Source organism: Mya arenaria, chromosome 11 (assembly GCF_026914265.1).
Source record: "Mya arenaria isolate MELC-2E11 chromosome 11, ASM2691426v1".
NCBI lineage: Eukaryota > Metazoa > Mollusca > Bivalvia > Myida > Myidae > Mya > Mya arenaria.
In genome coordinates, this window is record NC_069132.1 from 49,026,431 (window position 1) to 49,053,273 (window position 26,843).

The window sequence follows — 26,843 nt, forward strand, 5'->3', positions numbered from 1 at the left end:
AGTACTCTCAGCTCGAGGTCACTACGCCCTTGACCTTTGACCCACTGACCTCAAAATCAATAGGGTTTATCTGCTGGTCATTATCAACCTGCCTAACAAGTAAGAGGTCCCTTGGACCAAGCGTTCTTCAGTTATTTATTGCAAACAGATTTTCAGCTCAAGGTCACCACGACCTTAGAACCACTGACCTCAAAATCAATATTGAAAACATTTTAACAGCTCAAGGTCACCCTGATCTTGACCTTTGACCCATGCCTAAGCAATCTTCGTTAATGGATCTGAAACAATGGTGACGAATGGACGGATGGAAGGATGGACAGGCGGTCAGATTACATTTAACTGCCCTTCGTGGGCATAAAAAGAAGCGTCTCTTACTTATAGTCTTTCTCCCAGAACTTGACAGGACGTACATAAGACGTGAAGAAAATGGCACTGCCCAGGAACGGGTTGAGTGGTGTTGAGAAGAATGCCGATACCCCCGCTTGCAGAAACAACATGGCAGAGTCTACATGTGGAGTTAAGCAACAATAGCAGTGATCAGATTTTGCCAGAAGAAAGCCACAGTATTAAAACCAAGTATAACGGTTAAGGGGCTAGTAAACTGAATATACTAGCGGAAAGAAACTGTGTGCTTTTTATAAGAAACTTGTCCTTGTTGTTTAACTGGACCCTTTGGCAAATAAATTTAATTATGTTGTTACCTCCTCAAATCTAAACAAATATTGATGGAAAACTTAGGGTTTTCTTACTTTTTGAAATCCTGCAGTTAGGCATACCGTATTTTCTCGACTATAAGATGGGGAAATTGGTCCCGATTTTAAACCTGAAAGTAGGGGGCCCGTCTTATAAGCGAGTAGATAAAATATTAAAAAAAGATTCAAGTCAAAATCAATAATATTTTACATAGGGTATTCGTCTAACCGGTATATCGCCTGCTGATGCAAGTATGGGGCGATTAAGTAAACAACACGAAAACTCTTCACTGCGTGTGCTCTGACGTCACACAGTGTACCGTTTGATCTGTATTTTTTCTCATGGCACGTGTCTGTTTTATTAGTTTGACAGTAATATCAAAACAGTAAATTGGAAACTTGATATGATGTAGGTACGTAACTGCCTATTTGATTATACAGACAAATGGCAATCTAAATCCGTTACAATCGTCGCCAATCAAGGGACAACATTGTCCATCGCTAAACAAACACATTCATGCATTGCCTCGGCTTTTCGCAGTTTTGTTTTTGAAGCCATTCATTTTCATGGTGTTAATTACGGTTTATTGATCACAACATAACGGTCAATCTTTTGATTTTAAATGGTTAACCAAAATTATTTCAATTCCGATACTTAACGTCTTGTCCTGCAACCTTTCAAAACGTGTGACCGTGTACTAATTATTAACCTCCCTCCAAATAGAGAGTTCACAGTTGCCCGCCATTTTTTTCAAGCAAAACAACAAATTAACCGCGAAAGTCGATAACTGTCTGTTGACCTTGAACATTTTCACTCATTTGGAGGAATTAAAGGAATTTAGATTTTATTAAAAAATTGACCCCGTCTTATAAGCGAGTCGAAACAAAAAGTACCAGATTTCATGGGCAAAGTTAGGGGGTCGTCTTATAAGTGGATCGCCTTATAGTCGAGAAAATACGGTACACAGTTTCAATATTCCATTACTACATTATCCCAAGATGTATTCATTTATCACTTTCTTTATAATAATCTTTAAAGATATGGAGTGGACAGGAAAACCAGTCCAAACTCGCTATGTCGATGTTTGATATCTTGATTTTCCGGTTGTGTCAAACTTTTCCCCCGTCCCAAATTTATTCGTTCTGATTCTATATAAAACTATTCTGCTTTTTTCTATTTCGACTTTTTCGCTATATCAATGTCATATTTTAGTCCCTGTGGTGGAATATCATGCATTTTCTGTGTCCTTTATGTCAAGTGCAGATCGTTCTGAGGGTAAAAACATTTCAAGATGGTCTGTGGCATGTCTCTTAATTAGCGTGCATGGCAAAATAATAAACTGTTATAATTGGTGGATAATTAAAAAGTGTAAGTTGTTTGTTAATGGTTTTGAAAAAAGAGACATTTATTGCTAAAGCTCATGAATTTATGTTAATGTGTAAAATATATAGATTTTATTGATTCGATGACAATCCCAAAATGGGCACATCAAAAAGAAACTTAAAAATGTCAGACGTTAGTTCCACTGCTGCAGTTGTCAAATTCAGAGACATTTATTGCTAAAGCTCATGAGTTTATGTTAATGTGTAAAATATATAGATTTTATTGATTCGATGACAATCCCAAAATGGGCACATCAAAAAGAAACTTTAAAATGTCAGACGTTAGTTCCACTGCTGCAGTTGTCAAATTCAGAGAAGGACCCGGAATAAAATCCGAGGGGATATGTTGAAAGAATCTCCTTTGGGAAGAGCTATCGGCATATTTAACAATATCCTGCCTAAAACGCTTTGTAAGTCGTGATCTTAATCGATTATTTTGAACCGAGATTACATCCGTAACTTCTCAGCCATTTCCGCACCTCAGGGTGTCTCATATGACCAATCAAGTGGCTGGATTTCACCTAATTATTCATGAGTACGAGATTTTTACAGCTGATTTGCCCAGGGTATCATATAGGTTATGACATGCTGGGGTGCCGAGGATGATTAAACATGGCTATATTTTGTTTGACTATGGATTACAGCATTGTAAACAAGAGGCACATCAGTGCCTGTGCTCCACTGGCCAAAAGGTTCAAGCAAAGACCACCTAACGAACATTTTCGTCAAGTTTCATAGAAATACAATCATCAATTTTTGAGGAGAAGTTATTTAAAAAATTTTTTTACTTTAATAGCTCTGGCTGCCATGTTGTGCAGTGGACCGAAATGATTTGGGCAATTTGAGTAAAGGAGCACCAAACAAACATTTCTGTCAAGTTTTATCGAAAAAAGGTCATCGGTTTCGACGACAAGTTGTATAAAGTTTTTTTTATTTTTTAGCTCTGGCAGCCATGGTGTGCAGTGGACTGGAACCATTTAACAAATTTTGGTTAATGACCACCCAAGGAACATTTATGTAAAGTTTCATCAAAATCTGATCATCGGTTTCTGAGAAGATGTAGTTTAACGTTTTTTTCTATTCTTAGCTCTGGCTGCCATGTTGTGCAGTGGACCAGAACTGTTTGGGCTATTTTGGTTAAGGACTACCCAAGTAACATTTCTGTCAAGTTTCATTGCAATACGATCATCGGTTTCTGAGGAGAAGTCGTTTAAAGGTTTTTCTATTTTTACCTCTGGGGGCCATCTTGTGCAGTGGACCAAAACCATTTTGGTTAAGGACCACCCAAGGAACAATTCTGTCAAGTTTCATCAAAATCTGCCTATCCGTTTCAGAGGAGATGTCGTTTAAAGATTTTGCTATTTTTAGCTGTGGCGGCCATATTGTGCAATGGACCAGAACCATTTGAGCAATTTTAATAAAGGACCACCCAAGGAACATTACTGTCAAGTTTCATCAAAATCTGTCGAACCGTTTCAGGAGATGTCGTTTAAAGATTTTGCTATTTTTAGCTCTGGCGGCCATATTGTGCAATGGACCGGAACCATTTGAGCAATTTTGGTAAAGGACCACCAAAGGAACATTCCTGTGAAGTTTTGTCAAAATCCGCTTATCAGTTTCAGAGGAGATGTCGTTTAAAGTAAAAGTTTACGCACGCACGCACGCACGCACGCACTCACGACGGACAATCTGTGACGACATAAGCTCCATGGCCTTCGGCCAGTGGAGCTAAAAACTTGATCTCTGTAAAGGATACGAGGCACACTGAATGGCTGGGCGAAGGCATGTAGGGCGGACCCCCAGGTGATCTGCCAGGGAGCAATGTATATGATAATGAACTTCATCTTCAGATACAGGTCACAAAACTGAAAAACAAACAAAATTCATTCATACTTCTGCAGAAGTCAAAATTACTAGAAGTCAAGAAATCTTACTTTATATTATCTTATAAGTTCACCACATACTACTCAATGGCTTAATGCCAACTTTTAGAGAGGGATGACCCAAGTTCTATTTCCGTTATCATTGGGTCATAAATGATGATATTAAAATGGTACTTGTGGTTCTCTAGCTTGGTGCTTAGCATTAGAGAATAGTACATTCTTAAGGCTACTCAGTACTGGTTAAACCAAGGCAAGTTAAATCTGTGTATCATGCTTTTCACCAAAGTATTTAGTCTAAAAAGTAGGGATGCAAACTAATATTTGAATGATCGATCGAATGTTTGGTATTCGAATGTCAAAATTGGTATTTGAATATTCAAAGTTTTTTTGTAAACAATTGCCAGAGGTGTGATTGTGAAAACAATACACTATACATGTGTCATACATGTGTATGCCAATTAGGGACATATTGTCGGGTACCATAAACAGTTCCGGTAATTTTACAATAACTGGCTTTTAGACAAGTGAAATCAAACAAGTTTCATTTTTTTTCAGTAAATTTAAATGAACATGCCAAGTAAGGATTTAAGGAATCAGCCTTCACACCAAAGTGTTGTCTAGGCTGCAGATTAAGCTGTGCAATATTGCTCAAATCGCCTTGATGATATGAATGACATGTGCTAGTTATGAGTTTCAAACTGTTTCTCATGTTATAATATAACATTCATGCTTTAAAATGTAACTGTAAAGACTAAAGTATGGCGTTATAGGATATATTTCCTGTATTGTTGTACAATAGATGAGTCAAATTCCATATTTGTTTATTATTTAACCAGTTCCCATGTTGGTTTTGGTGTTTCTATAGTTATATTTAATAACGGTCAATCCCAGAACAAGTCTGCTCATCCTACGTAACAACCCTCTGTTGGCGCATAACGTCATTCAACAGGGAATGTTGGCGCATAACTTCATTCAACCGGGAATTTTCAAACTTTCGTGGAATTGAAATTATTTGATTTTATTTTTGTTTGTTTGTTCAAAATGTATTGCTTTTTGTTGGGATTATTTCTGAAAATAAGGAATTTCAAAGGCTAAATTTTTACAACAAAGAAGGGTATAAAAGCCCAGGCTATTACTATAGCGAATAATCATAGTTTACTACAACTTCTAAAAGAGTCATTTTGGTAATCACATATTCGAATATTTGATTAAAGATTTAGGCGAATATTCGAATATCAATTTTGCCATTCGTTTGCATAACTACTAAAATGCTAGGGATATCAACCATTACCTGCTTGTATCCGACTCTGCATCTACAATTCTGCCTTTCCCTTCAGCAACAATTATTTAATTGAAAAAGTTTAAACAAGTTAGCAGAAGGAATATATACAGATATTACCTGTGGAATAATTTCAGTGATATTCAATTATCAATACACTCACCTTCATAAAGATGATAGATATGAAGAAGTAGTCAATGATCATGGTTTCGGAGGCCCAGCGCATGTCGTACTTGAAGAAGAGGGCAGTGAAGGCTAGGATCATGTGCTGACGGGGTGTGTTAGAGAAGGCAAACCGCAGTAGCTTCAAGGAGCACACCGTCAGCACCAGGGGACCAAAACTGCACACAGAAACAATGTAAGTCCTGGTTCACTGCTTGGTGTTAATCCATAACAGTAAACATTAACTTGGTATTATCAAATATAAATCTTTGTGTATTTTTCGCAATTTTAAAATAGAGACCAAAATATTTCTGCCACTGTCAATTGTTAAACTCTTCATGTTATCCATGTCATATTGTCCTTATTTTAACAAAAGAATCTTTGACGTTTTATTGCATATAATGTATAATTTCAACTGAAGCTATTGAAACAATGTCTTGAATCTACTATTCTAGACTTATTTGCAAAATCCTGATGATATCAATCACTAGTGCATTCAATGTAGGACTGTTGTCTTTTTATACATTTCAGGAAAGTTTTGAAATTGATGTCAGAAATAATTGAATCCAACTATTAGCCTAATTGGTCAAAACAAACCGCTCTTGTAAAATTTATGATACAATTTGCAATGCTCAACACAAGTACTCACTAGTCTCCAAACTTGCAGACGACATCGGGCACGGAGCGGGTCAAGGCACACAAGACGACCAAGGGGTACATGGCATTACGCTCCACAAACCTAAACCAGATGTACACACGCTCAAACCACATGATCTTTGCTGGACCTTCAAAAAGATTTTGGAGTTGCATGTAGGTTTACAAAAACACCAGATAAACATTTTTTTTTAAATTAAATATTGTCTACACTTTGTTTAATGAATAGTTCCTGACTGTAAAGCAATGATAAGAGTTTGTGGTGAAGGTGTTCAAGTCTCATGATCTGAGTGATTGCGATAACAAATTCAATCATGATTCATATCAAATTTTAAGCATCTTCACACTCAAGCTTAAATATAAGAGTATAAACCAATAATGGAACAGGTGCAAGTGCAGCCACACACTGTGACCTTATTTACACTGTGATCTAGTTTACACTATGACCTTGTTTACAGTGTGATCTTGTTTACACTGTGATCTTGATTACACTGTGACCTTGTTTACACTGTGACCTTGTTTACACTGTGATCTTGTTTACACTGTGACCTTGTATACACTGTGATCTTGTTTACACTGTGATGTTGTTTACACTGTGATGTTGTTTACACTGTGACCTTGTTTACACTGTGATCTTGTTTATACTGTGACCTTGTTTACATGGTGATCTTGTTTACACTGTGACCTTGTTTACACTGTGACCTTGTTTACACTGTGATCTTGTTTACACTGTGATGTTGTTTAATGGCACAAAAGACAAAACCAAGCATATAATCAAGATACACACCAGAAAACAAACACAGATTTCACAAATATCAAAACATTGTTTATCAACAGATTTGAAGAAATTAATGAACAACTCATGTATTTCTTACCATTTGCCTCATACATATTTCTCTCCTCACTCTGGAGCAGGGGATGTGAGCAGCACATGAATGGCATCTCCTTCCTTAACATGGGCAGCATGTAGTGCACGAGGAAACCAAATCCTGACACTGTCAGGTACAGGATCACATCCAGGTGTGGCTAAAATGTGCAGGCAGTCATATTCAAGAGAGAGTTCAGTTTGACACATCATGACATAAACATGAGCATCTTTGAGGGAACAAAACACAAACCCCCACAACCAGGATCATATCCAGGTTGGACTTAACTGCAGTCATCGACCTTAGGACCAACAAGTCTGACTGTACATTATTACTCATTAGCTTAACATATTGTTGCAAGACAGATTATTTAAACAACCTATTCCCAATCTAAAAATCTACCGTATTATACTATGCTAGGGGGGTTCAGTGAAAAATGAAAAAAAATATATTAAAATCGTTCAAACTTGTACTACTAAAAAAGGACATTTAAACAAACACAAAAAAAATTATTTGGTGAAAAAATTCCCAGTAGAAGCAAAGTTATAAGCATTTTAGTCCCTGAAAAATGGCACATTTTTGTAATCACAAGCTCTATAATATGAGGTCGGCCTAAAAATGGCACCGTTTTTTTTTGTGCAATCTTGCATTTCATTAAAATGAGATGCCCATGTCAAGTCAGAGATATAGGAAAGTATACATATTATGAAAGATTATGATGTATTGAATATTTTCGAAAATAAATAAAATGCAAAAATCCAATATGGCGGACAAAATGGCTGCCACAGATAAGAAAATAGCAACATACATTGGACTTTCATTTAAAATAAACGCCTATTATGTCTAAATAAGTATAAGAAAGTATATATATACTGTTAGGTTATGCCATAACGAATTCTTTGAAAAATAATTAAATGCTAGAAAATCCAAAATGGCGGACAAAATGGCCGCCATTGCATAAAAAATACATTACACATTTACACATATACTTTTGTATGTGCACTATGATTCTCAAAACATTGAAAATTGATCAATGTGTATTCAGTTTATAGTTAGGTATGGTATATATGAAAATAATAGTGACAGAAAATACATTTTGATTGAAAATATGGGTGTTTTTATAAGCCAAGAATTGAAAATGAATGGTGTTCATTATTTTATTTTTTTTAAGTTTCATTTATAAAATGTTTTATATATGTTTCAAAAGTCTTTATCAATAAGAATTAAACTAATCATGTAGTCCTTAAATGTTTAAAAAGTACATGTGTGAAATTTCATTTTAAAAGATACATCAATTAATGAAGTTAAACTGGTCATATTTGATAACTAACTAATATAAGTCAAATACATGATATATATATACAAGTGTGTAAATATCAAATTACATCAACTGATTGCATGTAATACATTTCAAGATTAAAGGAAAGTACAAAAAACATGAACACAGTTTTACATCTTTACATGTCTGTATGTTCATAGCAAAAGAACAATTTCACAAAATAATAACATCCCCTTTCTCTAAATCAACCAAATGATTGTAAGAAGTACTGTAAGCTTCATATTTAAAGTAGCACACCCCTAACTGGCACCATTTCAAACTATGATCAGCATGATAATTTCTTAATATGTATCATTTCCTGGATTCAAAAACAAATATTAACCCTTTAGCCCATGTATACGAGATAGGCCGACATAGCTCATTAGCAGATGTATACGCATCTGGCCGACCGTATCCATTACTGGATGTAAACGCATGGCCCGCATATTTCAATAGGGTCATTTCAATATTTCAATTTTGCATCTTTCTTTTTGTAAACAATATCCCGGATGTTTATAAAATTAAAGTTTAACCTTTTGTGTATTGATTTTCCCTTGAAATTATCGTCTGCTAAATTGAGAAGGTGTTTATACTCCCAATCAAAGGTGTGATATCCCATTGTGACGTAATAAGACCACGTTGAGTACTGTATGGAATTTCCCCCAAATTCATTGATGCGTAAATCATTAAATATATTACGTCAGTTCAGTTTACCATTAAAATCAATTGAGATTATATTTACTCTAAGGTAATATTTTGTTTACAAACAAAAGAAACAATTAGTAAATGAGAAAATGATGGGTAAATTTTCTGTGAAGCTGATATAATGTCCATCATAGTTTTGGCTGTAAAATAGGTCATGTGCAAGCGTTTTGTTTGATCTAGATCTTTTTATTCATACCGGAAAATCATTTATCAGCTTTCTTTTTTGTAAACAATTTTATGAGGGGGTAATAAAGTTAAACAGACACCTTGGACTGGATCTCTGAGCTGGATGACACCGGATATTCCTGACATATTTCTGTGTATTATTCACAAGAACATAAATTGTCGGCTTTTTAATCCAGATGGGTCTTTTTTATGTTAGGGGTAATAAAATTTAGATCGATCCCAGCATTTTATTACCCTTTGATTTAATGCAATTATGACATTTCAAAGAAATGTTACAATTCCATCTTGGAAATACATTCACAGCTGAAATAAAATAATTTAATATTTCATCATTGACACCATTTATTAGACAATTTAATTATTTTAAAAAATGTATTGGACACAATTATTTGGAGTAACATTGATTTTAAGGTCATACTGCTGTATTCATTTTCTCATTTCCAGATATCCTGAAAAGTGCCTATACAGATAAGGACTGCTTATCAGTAAGTTGGCTATTGACTGGGAGGTGTAATCTGGCCACTTGTCTATGTGCTAAAGGGTTAATATGTAAACGTCTATCTAATTAGTTTTTAATGAAAATACAATATTAACTTTTGTAAAAAATGTTAGCTAATGAAAACAAAGAAGAAAAAAATAGTTGTGCTTCTGAATGGATTCAACCAATGCCTTGAAACCCTTAACAGATTTAAGTGTAGTCCTGTGCTTATCAACATAGGCTAAATAAAGCATTAAAATTGAAGAGCTTCAAGTGGAGGTTTTCATTAGGGGTGTGCTACCTTAACCTAGTATGTAGAATTTAATCATTTGCATTTACAAGTTTTAGGATTTATACCATAAAACCCTTCAATCTCTTTGAATCAGGAATCTTGCACTTTGTTTTATGTTCTTTCCAATGAACAAATGAGGTTCATTAATGAATTTTAAAAGAAGATATTTCTGTTGTTGCAGTTTTATTTGATGTCTGGATGATTTTATTCTTGTCGCAAGCAAATCATTTTCTTCTCTTACATTTTCCATTGCAGAGTCTATTTCTATGTTTGTAACAGTTTCGTTTTCTTTGGGATCTTGAAATGCAATTACCCATCCTTCTTTTTTTTCTTCAATTTCTGACATTCCTGACTCCAGAAAATCTTCACTATGAGTCACAATTCAATAGTTGATCCCAACTCTTAAAACGTCTCTTGTATTTTTCCCAGATTTCTAAAATTGCCCGGTTCAATGGTGGACCTACAACAACAAAAAAGGTTAAGTTTACAATGAAACTAACTTGCAGCAAATAAAGAACATGGGTGATGAATATTGGACCAGATGTATTGCAATTAGTTTGTTCCCTATATTTTTCTAAACATTTACCTTTTAAAATAGTTTTTGACCCCCTGTGAATCACTTTTAAATGTGACCAGTAGAGATCTCATCAAGGGGGACATTACAGATCTACTGTTTTGATAACTTTGCCAGAATAAATAATATGATTCTGAGAAAAAAATAAGGAATGTCATAACTGTCAATCTAATAAAGGTTAAAATATCTAACATGTTATGCACCAGTCAATTGTAACCACAGCCCCCCTAGGTCCGGGGGTATACCGGGGATAGCATGGGAAAAGGCCCGTGTTTTTACTTTCCATGTGCCCCAACAGGACCGGGTGACCGCGGTGGTTTTGTCATAGCGCCAAATTTAGCAGAAATTGGGCCTTATGAAGAGTCTCTGGGGTGCGGGGGTATTTGGCCGGGGTTTAACCATCAGTTCATCCCGGCAGGGTGGGGATTTTACCCGGGGTTGGCTGGACCGAAAGTCAAAGTCCCAGCTATTCCCGGGTTCTGGGGGAGCCGTGGTTACAATTGACTGTTGCATTATGTACGAGTCCCTGTGACAAAGTGGCTTAGATATTGGTTTTCTACCGTTTTATTGACTGTACCATTGTGGGTTTGCTCCCAAATAAAGCAATATTAGCTCTATACTTTATTTGTATTTTTCCTCAATTTTTGTTATAAAAGAGTACATTTATTATAATATAATTGTTTTCAGATGCATTACCAAGAAAACTATTTTTCCCTGCCAAAACACTGAGTCTCTTTAAAAATGTTTATTCATCAGAATATAAAGAAGTTTTACTATAAGATGTCCGTGCAACACAATCTTTCACATGCTCAGAATTACAGCAACACTCTAATTGGGTTATAATTGATTACTGAAGACACTGAATTATTAGACTTAAAAAATAGCATTATCTATATTTTATAAATGCATTATGAAGAAAGGTGTAAAGTCATAAAAATTTAAAATCAAACCATCAGGAAGTCTTAAAAACGACATGCGCCCTGGAACTGAAAAATAAATACACGAACCACAAACCATTGAGCTCGTTAACTATACTCACATTATTATAAAATACAAACTACATGCACAAGATAATGTAACTAAATATAGCCTTCAATACCTCAGAGGCTCTTAATGAACAAACAGGCATGTACAATATCAATTTTTGAATTAAACTTCATGCAAAGACATGTATTTCAAAAAAAAGTCAGTGTCTTGTCTACAGAGTACAGTACAGTACAGTACAGTACAGTGCAGCACTAATAAACTATTGTTGTATACTTCATAATGTTAAAAAATGGAACAACACATTCACAAAACAATATATGTAATAAATGTTTTCTATACCTAATACTCCATTTCAAAAATTTGATCATCTGACATACTTCTTTAAAACTAAGATCGCCAGACCTGAAAATACAACCACATGCTTCTAATAATACGGAACGTGAATTCATTTGGTGGGTGGGGTAAACGTCAACGTGAAAAGTAATCAAAACAATGCCAGGTGGGGTTGGAAAATTAATTTTCCGATGTGTAAAAATACAGCATAAAAAGTAAAATAACCACACATTTTTGTTGTTTAGATTATGTAGTGTTCATATTTGATTGAACACTTTTGTTAAGTAATATCTTACCTTGTTTTTCTCGCTGTTTTCCATTTCAATTTAACACCATTTCGTTATTTGTTTACACTTTCGATTTGTTCAACTTTCAAAATCGAGATCTGAATATTCCTTTTCATTTGATTGGTCAGAAATAAGAATAAATAGGGGAGAACACCTTCGGAAAATAGGTTATATAACACTAGTATTCAACAGCGCGATAAAAATCGTGACCGAGTGTGTGAGGTCGTGGAGCAAATGCCAAATCAATAGTGTTACATTATGATCGATTCTTCATCAACAAATAATTGAATTTTAGGGTTTATTTCTTTATAAGGGAGAACATGAATTAAACTTGACAGAAAAAATCGAATTTAAAATACACCAATATTTTACGAAAATCGGCACCGATTACATAAATGATGTGACGTCCTGAACTCCCTAACTATGCATAAGACGCACTTTTTTACCCCAGATTATTGTCTAAAAAATTGCCTGCATCCTTTCTATGCTATAAGAATCTTATCAGTTTTTCACAAGTCCATTTCAGGGCGAAAATGTCAGACCGGAGACGAACACGGTTATGGTAAGTACCGATACTGTGTCCACTGAAGAGAACAACTGATGTAGGTTAAATCACGCAAGTTAACACACGCAGAAATGTTAACTTTAAAATGATTTATTGAGAAATATTGTTGAAAACAAACATGAGTGTTTACTTTTTTACAAAAGAGACGCTACTCACAAAAACTCGATGTGAGTCAGCGCTATAACTGGATTGAGTTATAACGGTAATGGAAAATCGGGATATGAGGTAAATATCAATTAAACGTTGTTCACGATTTAAACGTTTCGATATTTTACAAAACATTTTGTTGTATGTTACTGCTTACAAATAATAATAAAGGAATGTGCATACTGCAAAGTAGCATTATTGTCACTATCAAATCTTTTCAAATGTGCAAAGGTGTGAAAAACACCCTCTGTCTGTCATTAGAAAAGCATCAATAGAATAAACTATTGCAATGGTAATACCGTATGGTTTTTTGTTCGCACTTTACCACATGTTTTAATACTTATCTGAGGGTGTTGACATTTTGAGAACATTCACGCATACTATAAGACTTATATCATTGTTGTTTACGATACACCGTCAGAATGACGAAGGCGAATTGAAGAAAAGCGTCATTAGGCTGACAGAATAAAACTGTATTATTGCCTGTACTACTGTTACTTTTCTTGCATATCTAATGTATAAATTTACTTGAAATAAACAACGACGTACATATCAGTTTGCTATAAAATTTAATATCCCATGGTTTATATTGACCTTTGCCATTTTCACGATCCCAAAAAATAAATCGTCAAAACAAATATGGCGGTTACTGGACTTACCGAAAAAGGCTAAATTACCAAAATACGACGATAATTATCGAAATACACAAGACAGGTATCGAAATATGCCTTATATACATTTTTTTATTGTTTTTACTTTAATATATGTTATAAATACTTTACCAACCTAAATTTTTTCGGCTTCGATTTTGACATTTTTCCGCTGCGTCATATCTTATAACATTAACGTTTTTTACCCGTTTTTTCACCAAATTTTTTGCCTGCATCCTATCTTTGCTAGCGTCCCATACATAGAATGATACGGTAATCATTCTGATTTTTCAATTTGATACACTACCAACCATGTGTTTTGTGCAGATTTCGCACATTGCCGATTTTTCCTTACCGCAGACGTTATCTTTTTAATCTAATTTTCACTATACCCGGAGATATAAACATAATGCCCACCACGTTCAATTCTATTTCTTTGCTCCTGTCCTATGGATATAATTCTAGTCAGTTTTATTAAACTCATACAAACTTGCATCACTTGGCTCATACTCAAAACATAATTTGATCCCTGAAAATTATGCTTTGCAACTGTTAAAGTTTTCAGACTCTATTGTCACCTCATTCGCAAGCATCTAAATTTTGAATGCCTTCGTTAAACATAAAAAATGGACCTACTGGTACAAACTCTTTCTAAAGGCGTGAAAGCCATTTTATATATCAATTAACTTATTAAAATGCTTTATTAAACACTCAATATTCCAGTAACATAATTATTAAGTTTGTGGGTGAGATTGTTTACCCTCACCATCGGGTGATATCCATTCTGCGAGCATGGTTCAATGCATATGTACAATTTTCTATTTGTACCAACGGTACCTGTTAAAATACCTGCATATCAATCACAGAAAGCGGCATTGTGGCAATAGGCCGCGTTCTAGTTTTTAGCAGATGAACGCAATGATAACGCGCACCACTGAGTTGACTAACGCTGTATACATCCCCTTGATTTTCTGTGATCTCGCCCATGGTGGCAATGTATCTTTTTCGTGGTGCGTAGTGTAGGTAAATCCTGGCATTTTTGTTCCTATTTCAATGACTATGACTTTGGTGATGAATCTTTGAAATATAGGCCCCAGTTCCCCTTATACTTCAAGAATACCTGATTAAATGTGTGTTTGTGTACCTGTATGAAGACAGTGGAAACATGGATGGCGAAGGACAGGATCATAATCACGATGCTGATCAACAGGTCAGACTGCAAACGCTCACTCTGAAATATACATTTTCCACATCCATATAAAATATCATAAAGTCTCATGATATTTCTTTAATTGCATACGAGAAATGACCTTTTTTTTCAAAGATGATTAACCCTTAAGCCGCTATGTAATTAATGCCTAATATGGCTTATCAGTGCTGATTAAATAACCAGGAATTCTGAGTAATTGACCATACTTAGTAATGAAGGCATAACTATTGAAGTAATAGGGACAGAGTCATAAGACTTATATGTGTGTAATCACGAAAGATCACTCTTTCAAACAATGACATTTTCGACGACACACTATGACAATTTTTACCTGTTCAGGTGAGTTAATTGGCAAGAAAGTAAGATTTTTCAAATGTTCTACAATTTTATTGAGCAATTTCTTAGATTTCATTTATTTATTTGTACATTTAAAGAAAAAAACAAAACAACATAATAATTTACACAAATAACACATAAAAAGACATAGAAATAGCTGCAACAGCTTAATTCTTTCATTTCAAGAATGTCTTTCATGCGTCCAAGGTAAGGTTTAGAAAAATCTAACCTGAGAATGACATAGAAGGTTCCTGAAATGATTTTCAAATTCTATGTAAGTGCCTGTTCAGTGTGCAAGAAAACATATTTCTGAACCACTTAGAAAGATGAGTTTCTGGTTTATCTTTGAATTAAACAAAATATCTTGGATGCTATATAATGTGTTTCTTAATCTTAAACTCTTATTAATGTTTTCAATGTTAATTCCTAAAGTGTACATACCACACAGTTTTTCATCTTCTCCGGAAGGGGATCCTCCAGTTCCTCACTATCTCCCGTTGTCCCCTCAGACTTGGGGATCTGCTCCCCGCCCCGTCTGCCTAGCATAACATCCTTCAACAGCTGCCTGTGAAATGTAGAGGACTTCTAGCTCATGCTTCATACCAAATACCTAAGCTCTATGACAAGCAGTTTTGGAAATTTTGTATTTTGATTTGCCGCCCGATTGGTATGGCTTTACCATAAGCACTGTGCTTATGTAAACTTAAAATTGGTGATCTTAATGCTACTGATTAAGCTGGTAAATTTGAGAAGAAAAAAACCCATTTCCATACCATTTGACAGATGGATCAGCAGCAGAGCGACTGAGGTGGTGTGAAATGGCCACCAGGACAGCACAGTAGATGGAGAACGCGGCCGTCTGGGCAAACTCTGGGTTCTTACATGCATCTGGCTCGTCTACTATGTTCTGGAAGGAGATCGGAAATGGTAGAAGTATGTACATTGTATTTTCAGATCAGGAAACAGATTACAATTGCTCTAGAAAATCATTTCACCATTTAAAAGGGAAAACAAAATGAGAAGAATTATAGCTTAATATCTAATACATTAGCATTGCAAGCAGGGACCCCATTATATACATTTTTTTACTCCAACCAAATGAATACCTTAGGAAATGCATAGAATGCATATTATCAGAAAGGATTTTACCATTCCTCATCGACCTTATTTTTCTATAAAACAACAAACTAGATAATCTAATCAAATTTGAGACATAAGGAATTTCAATAATCTTTGATTGATAGATATGTTCTGGCAGAGTGATCCTATGTGGCACAAAAATACATCCAAGGTATCAACCAGGGCTTCTAAAATAAAAATAAAAAGACCAGTTCCAACTAGAACTGTAAGCCAAAGGCTAACGAATACCCCCCAACCCTTCCCTGTCTAGGTTGTCTGCCCTGGCCTTAGTTATGGTATCATTAGAAAGCACAAGACAAAATCAATTAAAGGTCTTTTTAAGGCCATGCAAACATTCTGATTAATACAGGTGCACCAAATCACATATTCAACAGTTCATATCATGGTCATTGACATCTGAAAGTTTGAAAAAGATTTATAGAAAAAATGAGAAAAAATGACCAAGGATTAGGCTAGACAAAGCTGTATAATTTTTGCCTATTTTAACTTATTCAGGGGCCATAATTGGAGACATGATCATGTGATTCCAACCACAATCACAGGGGCAAATGTTCTCACCATGGCTAAAAGTTTGAAAAAGATTCATTCAAAAATGACGAAGGAGTAGGACGAACAAAACTAATTTTACCCAATTTAACTCATTAAGGGGCCACAACTCCACTCAGGATCATGTGACTCCCACCAAATTCATGGAGGCAAAGGTTTACATCATGGCCATTAATATTTGAAAGTTTGAAAAAGATTTGCTCAATAGCTTCAAAGAAGAATCCTGGACAAAGCTAATTTTGCCAAATTTAACTCATTAAGGGGCCACAACTCCACTCAGGATCATGCGACTCTGACCAAATCCACGGAGGCACAGGTTTACATCATGGTCATTAATATTTGAAAGTTTGAAAAAGATTTGTTCAATAACGACAAAGATGAATCCCGGACAAAAAAAAACGGACGAACAGACGGACAGACGGACAGACAGACAGACGGACAACCCGATTCCAGTATACCCCCCCCAAACTTTGTTTTGGGGGGTATAAAAAGAAATGTCCGAAGAATTATGTCATACATTTTCGCGTTGTTTATTCTGTCAATATTTTTTCGTGATGCGGCAATTCATAAGTGGTGCTTTAGAAACCATCATAGCCGATTTAAATAGTAATTTATACAATTTTAATTTCAAATGAGATTCTGCGGCGTTTCTAACAAGCTGTTCATTGGCAAAAATATTAAGAGAGACCAACCTTTCCAAGCTGTATCAGGGTAAGCTGTTCATTGACAGAAATATTAAGAGAAACCAACCTTCCCAAACTGTATGAGGGTAAGCTGTTCATTGACAAAAATATTAAGAGAAACCAACCTTCCCAAACTGTATGAGGGTAAGCTGTTCATTGACAAAAATATTAAAAGAGAGACCCACCTTCCCAAGCAGTATTAGGGTAAGCTGTTCATTGGCAAAAATATTAAAAGAGACCAACCTTCCCAAGCTGTATTAGGGTAAGCTGTTCATTGACAAAAATATTAAAAGAGACCAACCTTCCCAAGCTGTATTAGGGTAAGCTGTCCATTGACCATAATAGTAAGAGAGACCCACCTTTCCAAGCTGTATGAGGGTAAGCTGATTATTGACCATAATAGAAAGAGAGACCCACCTTTCCAAGCTGTATGAGGGTAAGGTAGCAGATTACAAAGAGAAACCCTGCGGCCAGGAGACTACGGCACATACAGTACACTGATGACATCAGGCTTACTGTCGCTGGAATGAGAAATTTATAAACAATATGAGTAACTAGCTTCTCCGCATAATAATACAGTACACTGTTGACATACCGCTCATGGGAAATATTCATAATCAATAGTAATCACAGGAGATATTAATATCCACCCATAATTATACAGTACACCGCTGACATCAGGCTCAGTGGAACTGGAATAAGTATATTCATAAACAATATGGGAGTGATTACTCCCACCCCCCCAGCCCCACCCATCATACTTATACAGTTCACAGCAGCTGACATAAGTCTTCTGTTGCATAACAAGAGGCCAAAGAGGGCCTATGCTCTTCTGGCATGGCTCTTGTGGTCATTTTCAATCCAGAGCATGTACGTTTGAGTAATTGGCAACACATATATAGTTCACTTTTTGTGTTTGGGTTAGCTGAAAACGCTGCACATTCAACATTTAAGGACAGAAAGTGTTGTAAGCAGATTAGTTGCATGATTCATTTTAATATGTGCCGAGTAAAGGTTATCTAAGGGTAAAAAATATTTGCTTTTAAAACTGTACTCATGGTCAATATTTTATTTCTGTAGCTTTAAAAATAAAAAAGTTTGTTAAAAGGTCAAAGTCAAGGACATCCGAGGAAAACATTGATGGTCATTTGCAAAACTGTATACATGGTCAATATTTCATTGCTGTAGCTTTAAAAATTAAAAAGTAAGTTAAAAGGGGTGGGTGCTGGGGCCAGCTTTTGCCCAAGGGGCTAAAATTCAAATGTTTTGCTAGACGTTCATCATATGATGCTCCACAACAAATATCAAAGGTATGGGCCTTGTGGTTTGAAACAAAAAGATTTTGAAAATATTTCTTAAATAAGTCTCTTGGAAACTTGTGACCCCCGGGGCAGTGCCAGTTTTGACCCAAGGGGCACAATTTGAACAGCCATGGTAGTGGACCACTAAATGAAGACTTGTTCAAAATAGCAAGGATCTGCATAGCTTTTCAGACAAAAAGGTTTTTAACATTTCCCAATTTAAGTAAACCAAACCTGTGAACCCAGGGGCATGGCCAGTAATGACCCCAGGGGCATTATTTGAACAAACATTCAAAAGCAATTGTGACTTTACATGTAAACTTGGCTAAAAATAGATGTCGCTCATGTAGACTTGGCTAAAAATAGACTTAGCTAAAAATAGCATTTTTTATTCTTTCAAGACCTATAATCTAGGCATACATGGGTGGATCTGGCTGGTTTTTTAAAGGAACCGAGCTTTAATGGATATCTAAATACTGGACAAGTTTCATTGAGATACAATCAAAACTGAAGACTGTATCATGTTCACAAGCAATTGTTTACATAATAGCATTTTTTTTATACTATCAAGGCCCATAATCTTGGCATGCATGGGGGGATCTGGCTGGTTTTCGAATGGAGCCGAGCTCTAATGGATATCTAGATACTGTACAAGTTTCATCAAGATACAATTAAAACTGAAGACTGTATCGTGTTCACAAGCAATTGTTTACACAATAGCATTTTTTTTTACTATCAAGGCCCATAATCTGGGCATGCATGGACGGATCTGGCTGGTTTTCGAAAGGAGCCGAGCTCTAATGGATATCTAGATACTGTACAAGTATCATCAAGATTCAATCAAAACTGAAGATTGTATCATGTTCACAAGCAATTGTTTACAGACGCACGGACGCACGGATACACATAGTAAGTACACATTACCATCGCTAAAAATGGGAAATATTCATAAACAATAGTATGCACAGGAGTGATATTGCATAATAACACATAATGATACAGTAAACCGCTGACATCAGGCTCACTCAGATCCATAAATTGGAAATATTCATACACATCAGTTATCACAGTATCACAGAAGCAACGACTACCCCTGTACATCTTACATCAGTACATCATCGCTGGAATGGGATTTGTTCATAAAGGAGACAAACAAAACGTCCTTGCTATGTTTTTATCATTATGTTTATGGTCTTTGTGTTTTGAATAGACTAAAATATTATACAGTCTGAGCTGAGTTTCAATGTCCAAATCCTCAACATCAGCAGCATACAAATACAGTAATTTGATGTTTTGAACGACCCCAACTTCCATTTTAGTCTCTAGAAATGTCTTGCAATGTATTTTCAGAGGTAGAAGTCGTCAAGCCGATTGTTTACCTCATCACCAATTATGTATTATGTTGTTGAAATCAATGAAATGTTCAAAGTTTGTTGTATACTAAATGTGAAAATGTTGAAGATAAGAGCCGTCGTAAGACAGCGCGCTCGACTTCGCAGCTTTGACTTCGAAGTGAATACAATAACAATGTAATATTACCAAGTTTGGTCTATTTATGTCAAACCTAACTAAAATTATTCAATACATAAGATGACTTTGATGCTGCCCTCCCACCACCCGAAAAATGACGCAAGTCATTCAAATAACTTGATTTCCCATTATGAAAATGTGCTAAAGAATATACAAATATGCCTTTCAAAAGAAATTAAAATAAAATTAAAAAAAAATAATAATAATAATAAAAAATCAATGGCCAAATAGTATAGCCCTCTTTGTTTGCCCTTGGTAAAAAAATGGTTAAGAATGTAAAAATGTGCCTGTCAAAATAAATTTAAAAAATAATAAAAATATTCAAGGGACATAATTTGTATTTAGGGTTAAAATGGAGTTATGTTTCTTGTTGTAAGATGTCGTAAATAATTTTGAATTTTATTAAATGCATTGAATGAAAGGACTTGCCTAAAACTTTAACCTAAGTCAATCAGGGGCCATAACTTGTATTAAGGATATGGAGTTATGTAACCTCATTGGGTGATGGTCCTGAACAATTGTGTGAAGTATTAAGTCAATTGAATGAAGGATATAGAAGTTATTAATAAATATCCCAACCTGCCCTAAAACTTTAACCTAAGTCCAATAGTCAATCAAGGGCCATAATTTGTATAAAAGATAATATGGAGTTATCTAACCTCATTATGTGATGGCTCTGAACAACTGTGTGAAGTATTAAGTCAATTGAATGAATGGTTATAGAGTTTTAAGTGAAAATCCCAACCTACCCTAAAACTTTAACCTAAGTCAATCAGGGGCCATAACTTGTATTTAGAATAATATGGAGTTATGTAACCTCATTTTGTGATGGTCCTGAACAACTGTGTGAAGTATTAAGTGAAGTATTAACTCAATTGAATAAAAGGTATTGGAGTTTTAAGTGAAAATCCCAACTTGCCATAAAACTTTAACCTGCCCTAAAACTTTAACCTAAGACAATCAGGGGCCATAACTTGTATTAAGGATAATATGGAGTTATGTAACCTCATTGGGCGATGATCCTGAACAATTGTGTGAACTATTAAGTCAATTAAATGAAGGGTATAGAAGTTATTAATAAATATCCCAACCTGCCCTAAAACTTTAACCTAAGTCCAATAGTCAATCAAGGGCCATAATTTGTATAAAAGATAATATGGAGTTATCTAACCTCATTATGTGATGGCTCTGAACAACTGTGTGAAGTATTAAGTCAATTGAATGAATGGTATTGGAGTTTTAAGTGAAAATCCCAACCTACCCTAAAACTTTAACCTGAGTCAATCAGGGGCCATAACTTGTATTAAGGATAATATGGAGTTATGTAACCTCATTGTGTGATGGTCCTGAACAAATGTGTGAAGTATTAAGTCAATTGAACAAAGGGTATAGAAGTTATTTATAAATATCCCAACCTGCCCTAAAACCTTAACCTAAATTTCATAGTCAATCAGGGGCCATAATCTGTGTAAAGAATAATATGGAGTTATCTAACCTCATCATGTGATGGCCCTTAACAACTGTGTGAAGTATTAACTCAATTGAATGAAAGGTATTGGACTTATAAGTGAAAATCCCAACTTGCCCTAAAACTTTAACCGGACGCCGACACTGACGCTGGGGCGAGTAGTATAGCCCACCTATTCTTCGAATAGTCAAGCTAAAAAACCAATAAATGGATGCATAGAAAAGTTGAATTTTTTCAAACAAGCAACATTGGAATATGACAGTGTATATTATGACATTATTCAGGTTTAAGTTTCGCACACTCAAGGATGGATAATTGGCGCATCTTGTCTGTCTCTGTCTCGCGTAACTGTTGAATCATAAGAAGGAATTCATTTCAGAGATTCCAGTGATGGACCATTATTACATTTTTTTACAATTATCTTCTTAAATGCCCTTATCAGGTAATAGCTGTCATGCATAGCCGGTGATTTTTTTCACATCTTATCATCTGTCATTACAATATTTACCATTAAGAAAATTTTAACATCTGGCAAATGTTTGTTTATTTATTTTGAAACATTTCAGAAAATGTGATAAATTATGAGGTAATTATAAGGTTTTGCACATTATTTGTGTTTTTCAGACCAGCAATAGTGCTCGACTCCTCGACTTATTTAGGTTTCGATCCACTGTCAGTATGTTTTATATGAAAATAGAAGGAATAATGGTCGGGACTGAGCCTTTGCCTCGACTGGCCGCCAGTTCTCGAACGAACGTCGTCTATTCGAACAACCGCAGTTTTACTGTATCATGATATGGTATTATAAAGTTCAAACATGTGTACCAAGTTTCATTTGCATATCTTGATTTTTGAGTTGTGGCCAAGGTTACAGTTTTGTTCACAATGATGATCCTGACAAGGCCGACAAAATGCCAGCAATGACAATATCTCAAAATAGCTCTATAATAACTTTTTTTCTTTAAAAGTCAGATGAGCTATCATGTAAGAAACCTGAACAAACTAGAGCTATAACTGAACATGATTAATACCCCCGAACATCGCCCTGATAGAAAATGTCAGTGAAATATTTAGAAATGCCACCTTAAAATTACAGTGTTGTAGAGGGGGTTATTTTTGTTTGATCATTTTGGATTGTCTTTTTTAAATATAAGAAAATAAAAGAATATTATAAAGTATAAATCTGCAGTGCACACACTTACATGGCAATCTGTAAATATTAGAAGTTTTTTAATTATGCTATGGGACACAATTTTGAATGCAGAGAAAAAAACAAGAGCACTAGAAATACAAAATAAATACAATAAAATCTCCTTTGCTCGAACTCCATGTATGCAACAAATTAGTTCTTCAATGAACTTTAAGGTGGAACGCGACTATGAATTTATTTTCGAGTTACTGTCTGAAAATTGGTATACGAATAGAAGAGCATAATGCCCAATTAGGAACTGTTTTTACATTTTCAATATTCTGAACAGTTTTGAAACTATGACTCCTCAAGATATACCACTGACGTCAATTTTGAGACTTCTCTCATATTTTTGCGTTCCAGCTACAATAACCGATAGTTTCACCAATTCTTCGTTTACTGCTAAGAAATTTAAACCTCAAGTGCGTCTTGTGAAAACATTCATGCACATATATTTTTCGTTCTCTTGTTTTACGTTATTTATTTAAAATTCGTCTTTGTCATTTTTCGCGGGGAAAACGGCGTCGTGTTTCGCTGAAAAAAGTGCGCCTTTCTTTAATTCTTGAAAAAACTGCTCGTTTAATTTTTGATTTTTTTAAATACAAGTATTCAATGTTTTATTACAAATCGCCTGATATCAAGAAAAGGGTACCTCACCAACTTCGTTTTTGCGCAGTATCAAATAATCTGTTCTCTTTCATTATGTATTGTTATAAAACGTTTAGCATGACGTAAATCAAACTATTATTTACGCTAATAAGAGCTTAGTTTTGAATAAACCACTGATCAATAACATATAACAGTTGTTGTTAATTTTAGTTAAATTTATAATTCAACATTGTTTTCTTCTGTTGAATTCCGACTAGTTATCATTATTAAATCATTAAAGCACTGATTATAAATGAACTATAGTTAAAGTGACATGCTTATCCAAAATCCATGCATAAACATGTATAACAAGATCAGTTTTGACTAATAAAACTTCTTACTCAATTATGCATTTATGGAAAATATTAATTACTGGTAACCAGATTTTAACCGTGTGTTTAATAACAGAATGCGCAAAAACATTAAATCATTGGTGAATGCTAAAATATTTACTGTGGTCTACTCTAATCTCATAATGTAAACATACCATGTTTTATGCTCATTTATTTCAAATCAACTCTGTATTTCTCATAAGAACCTTTGTTTTCGACGAGATTTCTGCATCCAAGCGCCAGATCACATACGACCTTACTAGCATGGAAGTCAAATAGACTTATTTCATTTGCATGTAGAATATAAGCTTTTTATTTATACTTATACATGTATATAGCTATATCCTACCTATATAAATATTTTGACACCAATATGCTATAATATTAAACTGTACTATTATTGTATATAATATTATTTATGTACTATGTCTATCAATATTTGGATATAGTATGAATGTCCAGCCATGGGGAAAATTAAGATATTGAGTTGAGTTGAGATGGGAGAGTATGTGTGCATCTTTAAATAATTACTATAAGCTCATTTTGTTAAGGGTTGTTATAGCTTACATACAAACACACACCCAAAACGTACAATAAAGTCACGTACGCAAGCACGCGTAAAAACGCACCCCACACACCATCCCACACTCAAGCATGCGTGCACAAGCATGCGTGCACACGCGCTCGCGCACTTGCACACACACACACGTGCGCACGCGCGGGCTGCGTGCACACACATACACACACACAAACACATACACAAACGATCATACGCACACCCATACACACGCACGCGCACACGCACACACTCACACACATGTACGCTCTCACACGCAGACATGTATGCACACACGCTCGCGCGCGCGCGCACACACATACACACACATGCGCAGGCACAAACGCGTGCACAGCCATTGTACGCACGGCAGGGACATTGAGTGCGGGATAAGGGAGCTATGTTGGCTTCTGTATCATGGGCATTGAATGCATCGCTGAAAGTTTTCTCATGAAGATGCTTGTACGCACGAGAAGCTTTGATTGCATGGTAAAGTCAGGAAAACAAAATAACTCGTTATGGATTAAAACAAACAATGCATTGATTAATAAAATTAAACATTTTACTGCACTAAAAACATTAACTTTAAGATCATCATTTGAGCCATTTGGAACATATATTTTATCATAGTGTGTGTGTGTGCATGTGCGTGTGCGTGTTCGTGTGTATGGGCGTGCGTGCATGTACGAGTATGTGGGCGTATACGTGCGTTCATGTGAGTGCATTTGTGTGAACTATAACAACCCTTAATAAGATGAGATAATAGAAACAATTCAATGTGAACATTAACAATCAGTGCAAACAAGTATTAAACACAAAGACGATTTACCACAACTATTACTATTGTTTTAATATGCCTTTAAGAATAAATACATATCGAAAACAATGGTTCTTATGAAGAATACCGATTTTAATTTGAAAGAAATATGAGACCATAGTAAATCCTTTAGCATTCACCAAAAAAAAGAATCATTTTTGCGCTTTCTACTATTAAATAAACAGTTACAATCTTGTAATCAGTGAAAACTACTTTGTATGAGTTTATTATTTAGTAAGAAGTAAGGGTTTATCAGTCAAAATAAATGTTTGTTATACATGTGGAATATTGATTTTGAATAAGAGTTTCACTTTAAAATTTTAGTGTGTTTTAAATTAACGCCGATGTAAGATTCAATTTTGACCCCGTTATATATTGACCACATGAGACATTTTCTTTTTGTTCAAAGAATGACCGATCATTTTTTAACGTCAAGAACTGACCATCCCCCACCCCTCCCCAAACGGTTGCGTAACAAATGACCCTCGTTGAAAATGTTCAAGAGTTGTATCCACTACCAAACTTAGTCAATAATATGGTTACCCCTATTAGTGGAATTTATTGATTGTATATGTTTTTATTCAATGATAACCGATTGACTACATCAAACTTAGATTCAAAACACTGAGCTCTATAGTCGCGTATTTTATAGATCTGTATACTATTTGATTTTTCTCCAATAGTGACATACAGAAGAAAAATTGGATGATTTTAAGGAGAGGTGGGGGGGGGGGGGCTGCACCCCGTCTACTTCCGGGATCCGTTTGTGCTTATTACAATGCAGATTTCTGTCGATTTACATTTTTTGGTTTGTTAGTTATATTTTGTGTATGAAATGAGTGTCACACACTGGATTTACTATGCTTTTGCTTAGTTTAGAGCCTTATAACTGCAGATCTCTACTGATACTAAAGAAATTGGTAACTTAAATTAAGTAGTGGAACCGTTTATTGTTGTGTTATAGATGTAGATGTATATATAAACAAGAGGCACATCAGTGCCTGTGCTCCACTGGCCAAAAGGTTCAAGCAAAGACCACCTAACGAACATTTTCGTCAAGTTTCATAGAAATACAATCATCAATTTTTGAGGAGAAGTTATTTAAAAAAATTTTTTACTTTAATAGCTCTGGCTGCCATGTTGTGCAGTGGACCGAAATGATTTGGGCAATTTGAGTAAAGGAGCACCAAACAAACATTTCTGTCAAGTTTTATCGAAAAAAGGTCATCGGTTTCGACGACAAGTCGTATAAAGTTTTTTTTATTTTTTAGCTCTGGCAGCCATGGTGTGCAGTGGACTGGAACCATTTAACAAATTTTGGTTAATGACCACCCAAGGAACATTTCTGTCAAGTTTCATCAAAATCTGATCATCGGTTTCTGAGGAGAAGTGGTGTAAAGGTTTTTCCTATTTTTAGCTCTGGCTGCCATGTTGTGCAGCAGACCAGAACTGTTTGGGCTATTTTGGTTAAGGACTACCCAAGTAACATTTCTGTCAAGTTTCATTGCAATACGATCATCGGTTTCTGAGGAGAAGTCGTTTAAAGGTTTTTCTATTTTTACCTCTGGGGGCCATCTTGTGCAGTGGACCGAAACCATTGAAGCAAATTTGATAAAGGACCATCCAAGGAACATTTCTTTTAAGTT

At 35.2% G+C, this 26,843-nt stretch overlaps 1 protein-coding gene across 3 annotated transcripts in view; it reads right to left on the minus strand.

Annotated features, from left to right (window-relative positions):
* LOC128209202 (pecanex-like protein 1) overlaps nucleotides 1–26,843 on the minus strand; it is a 132,821-nt gene that overhangs the window by 39,331 nt on the left and 66,647 nt on the right. For all 3 annotated transcript variants that reach the window (XM_052913136.1, XM_052913135.1, XM_052913134.1), the window contains exons 18-26: nucleotides 17,774–17,877; nucleotides 15,761–15,894; nucleotides 15,429–15,552; nucleotides 14,586–14,672; nucleotides 6,929–7,079; nucleotides 6,049–6,184; nucleotides 5,401–5,578; nucleotides 3,832–3,940; nucleotides 376–505 (exon numbers count right to left, since the gene is read on the minus strand). In XM_052913136.1, the coding sequence (XP_052769096.1) occupies nucleotides 376–505; nucleotides 3,832–3,940; nucleotides 5,401–5,578; nucleotides 6,049–6,184; nucleotides 6,929–7,079; nucleotides 14,586–14,672; nucleotides 15,429–15,552; nucleotides 15,761–15,894; nucleotides 17,774–17,877 (1,153 nt within the window). The remainder of the gene's footprint in view (nucleotides 1–375; nucleotides 506–3,831; nucleotides 3,941–5,400; nucleotides 5,579–6,048; nucleotides 6,185–6,928; nucleotides 7,080–14,585; nucleotides 14,673–15,428; nucleotides 15,553–15,760; nucleotides 15,895–17,773; nucleotides 17,878–26,843) is intronic.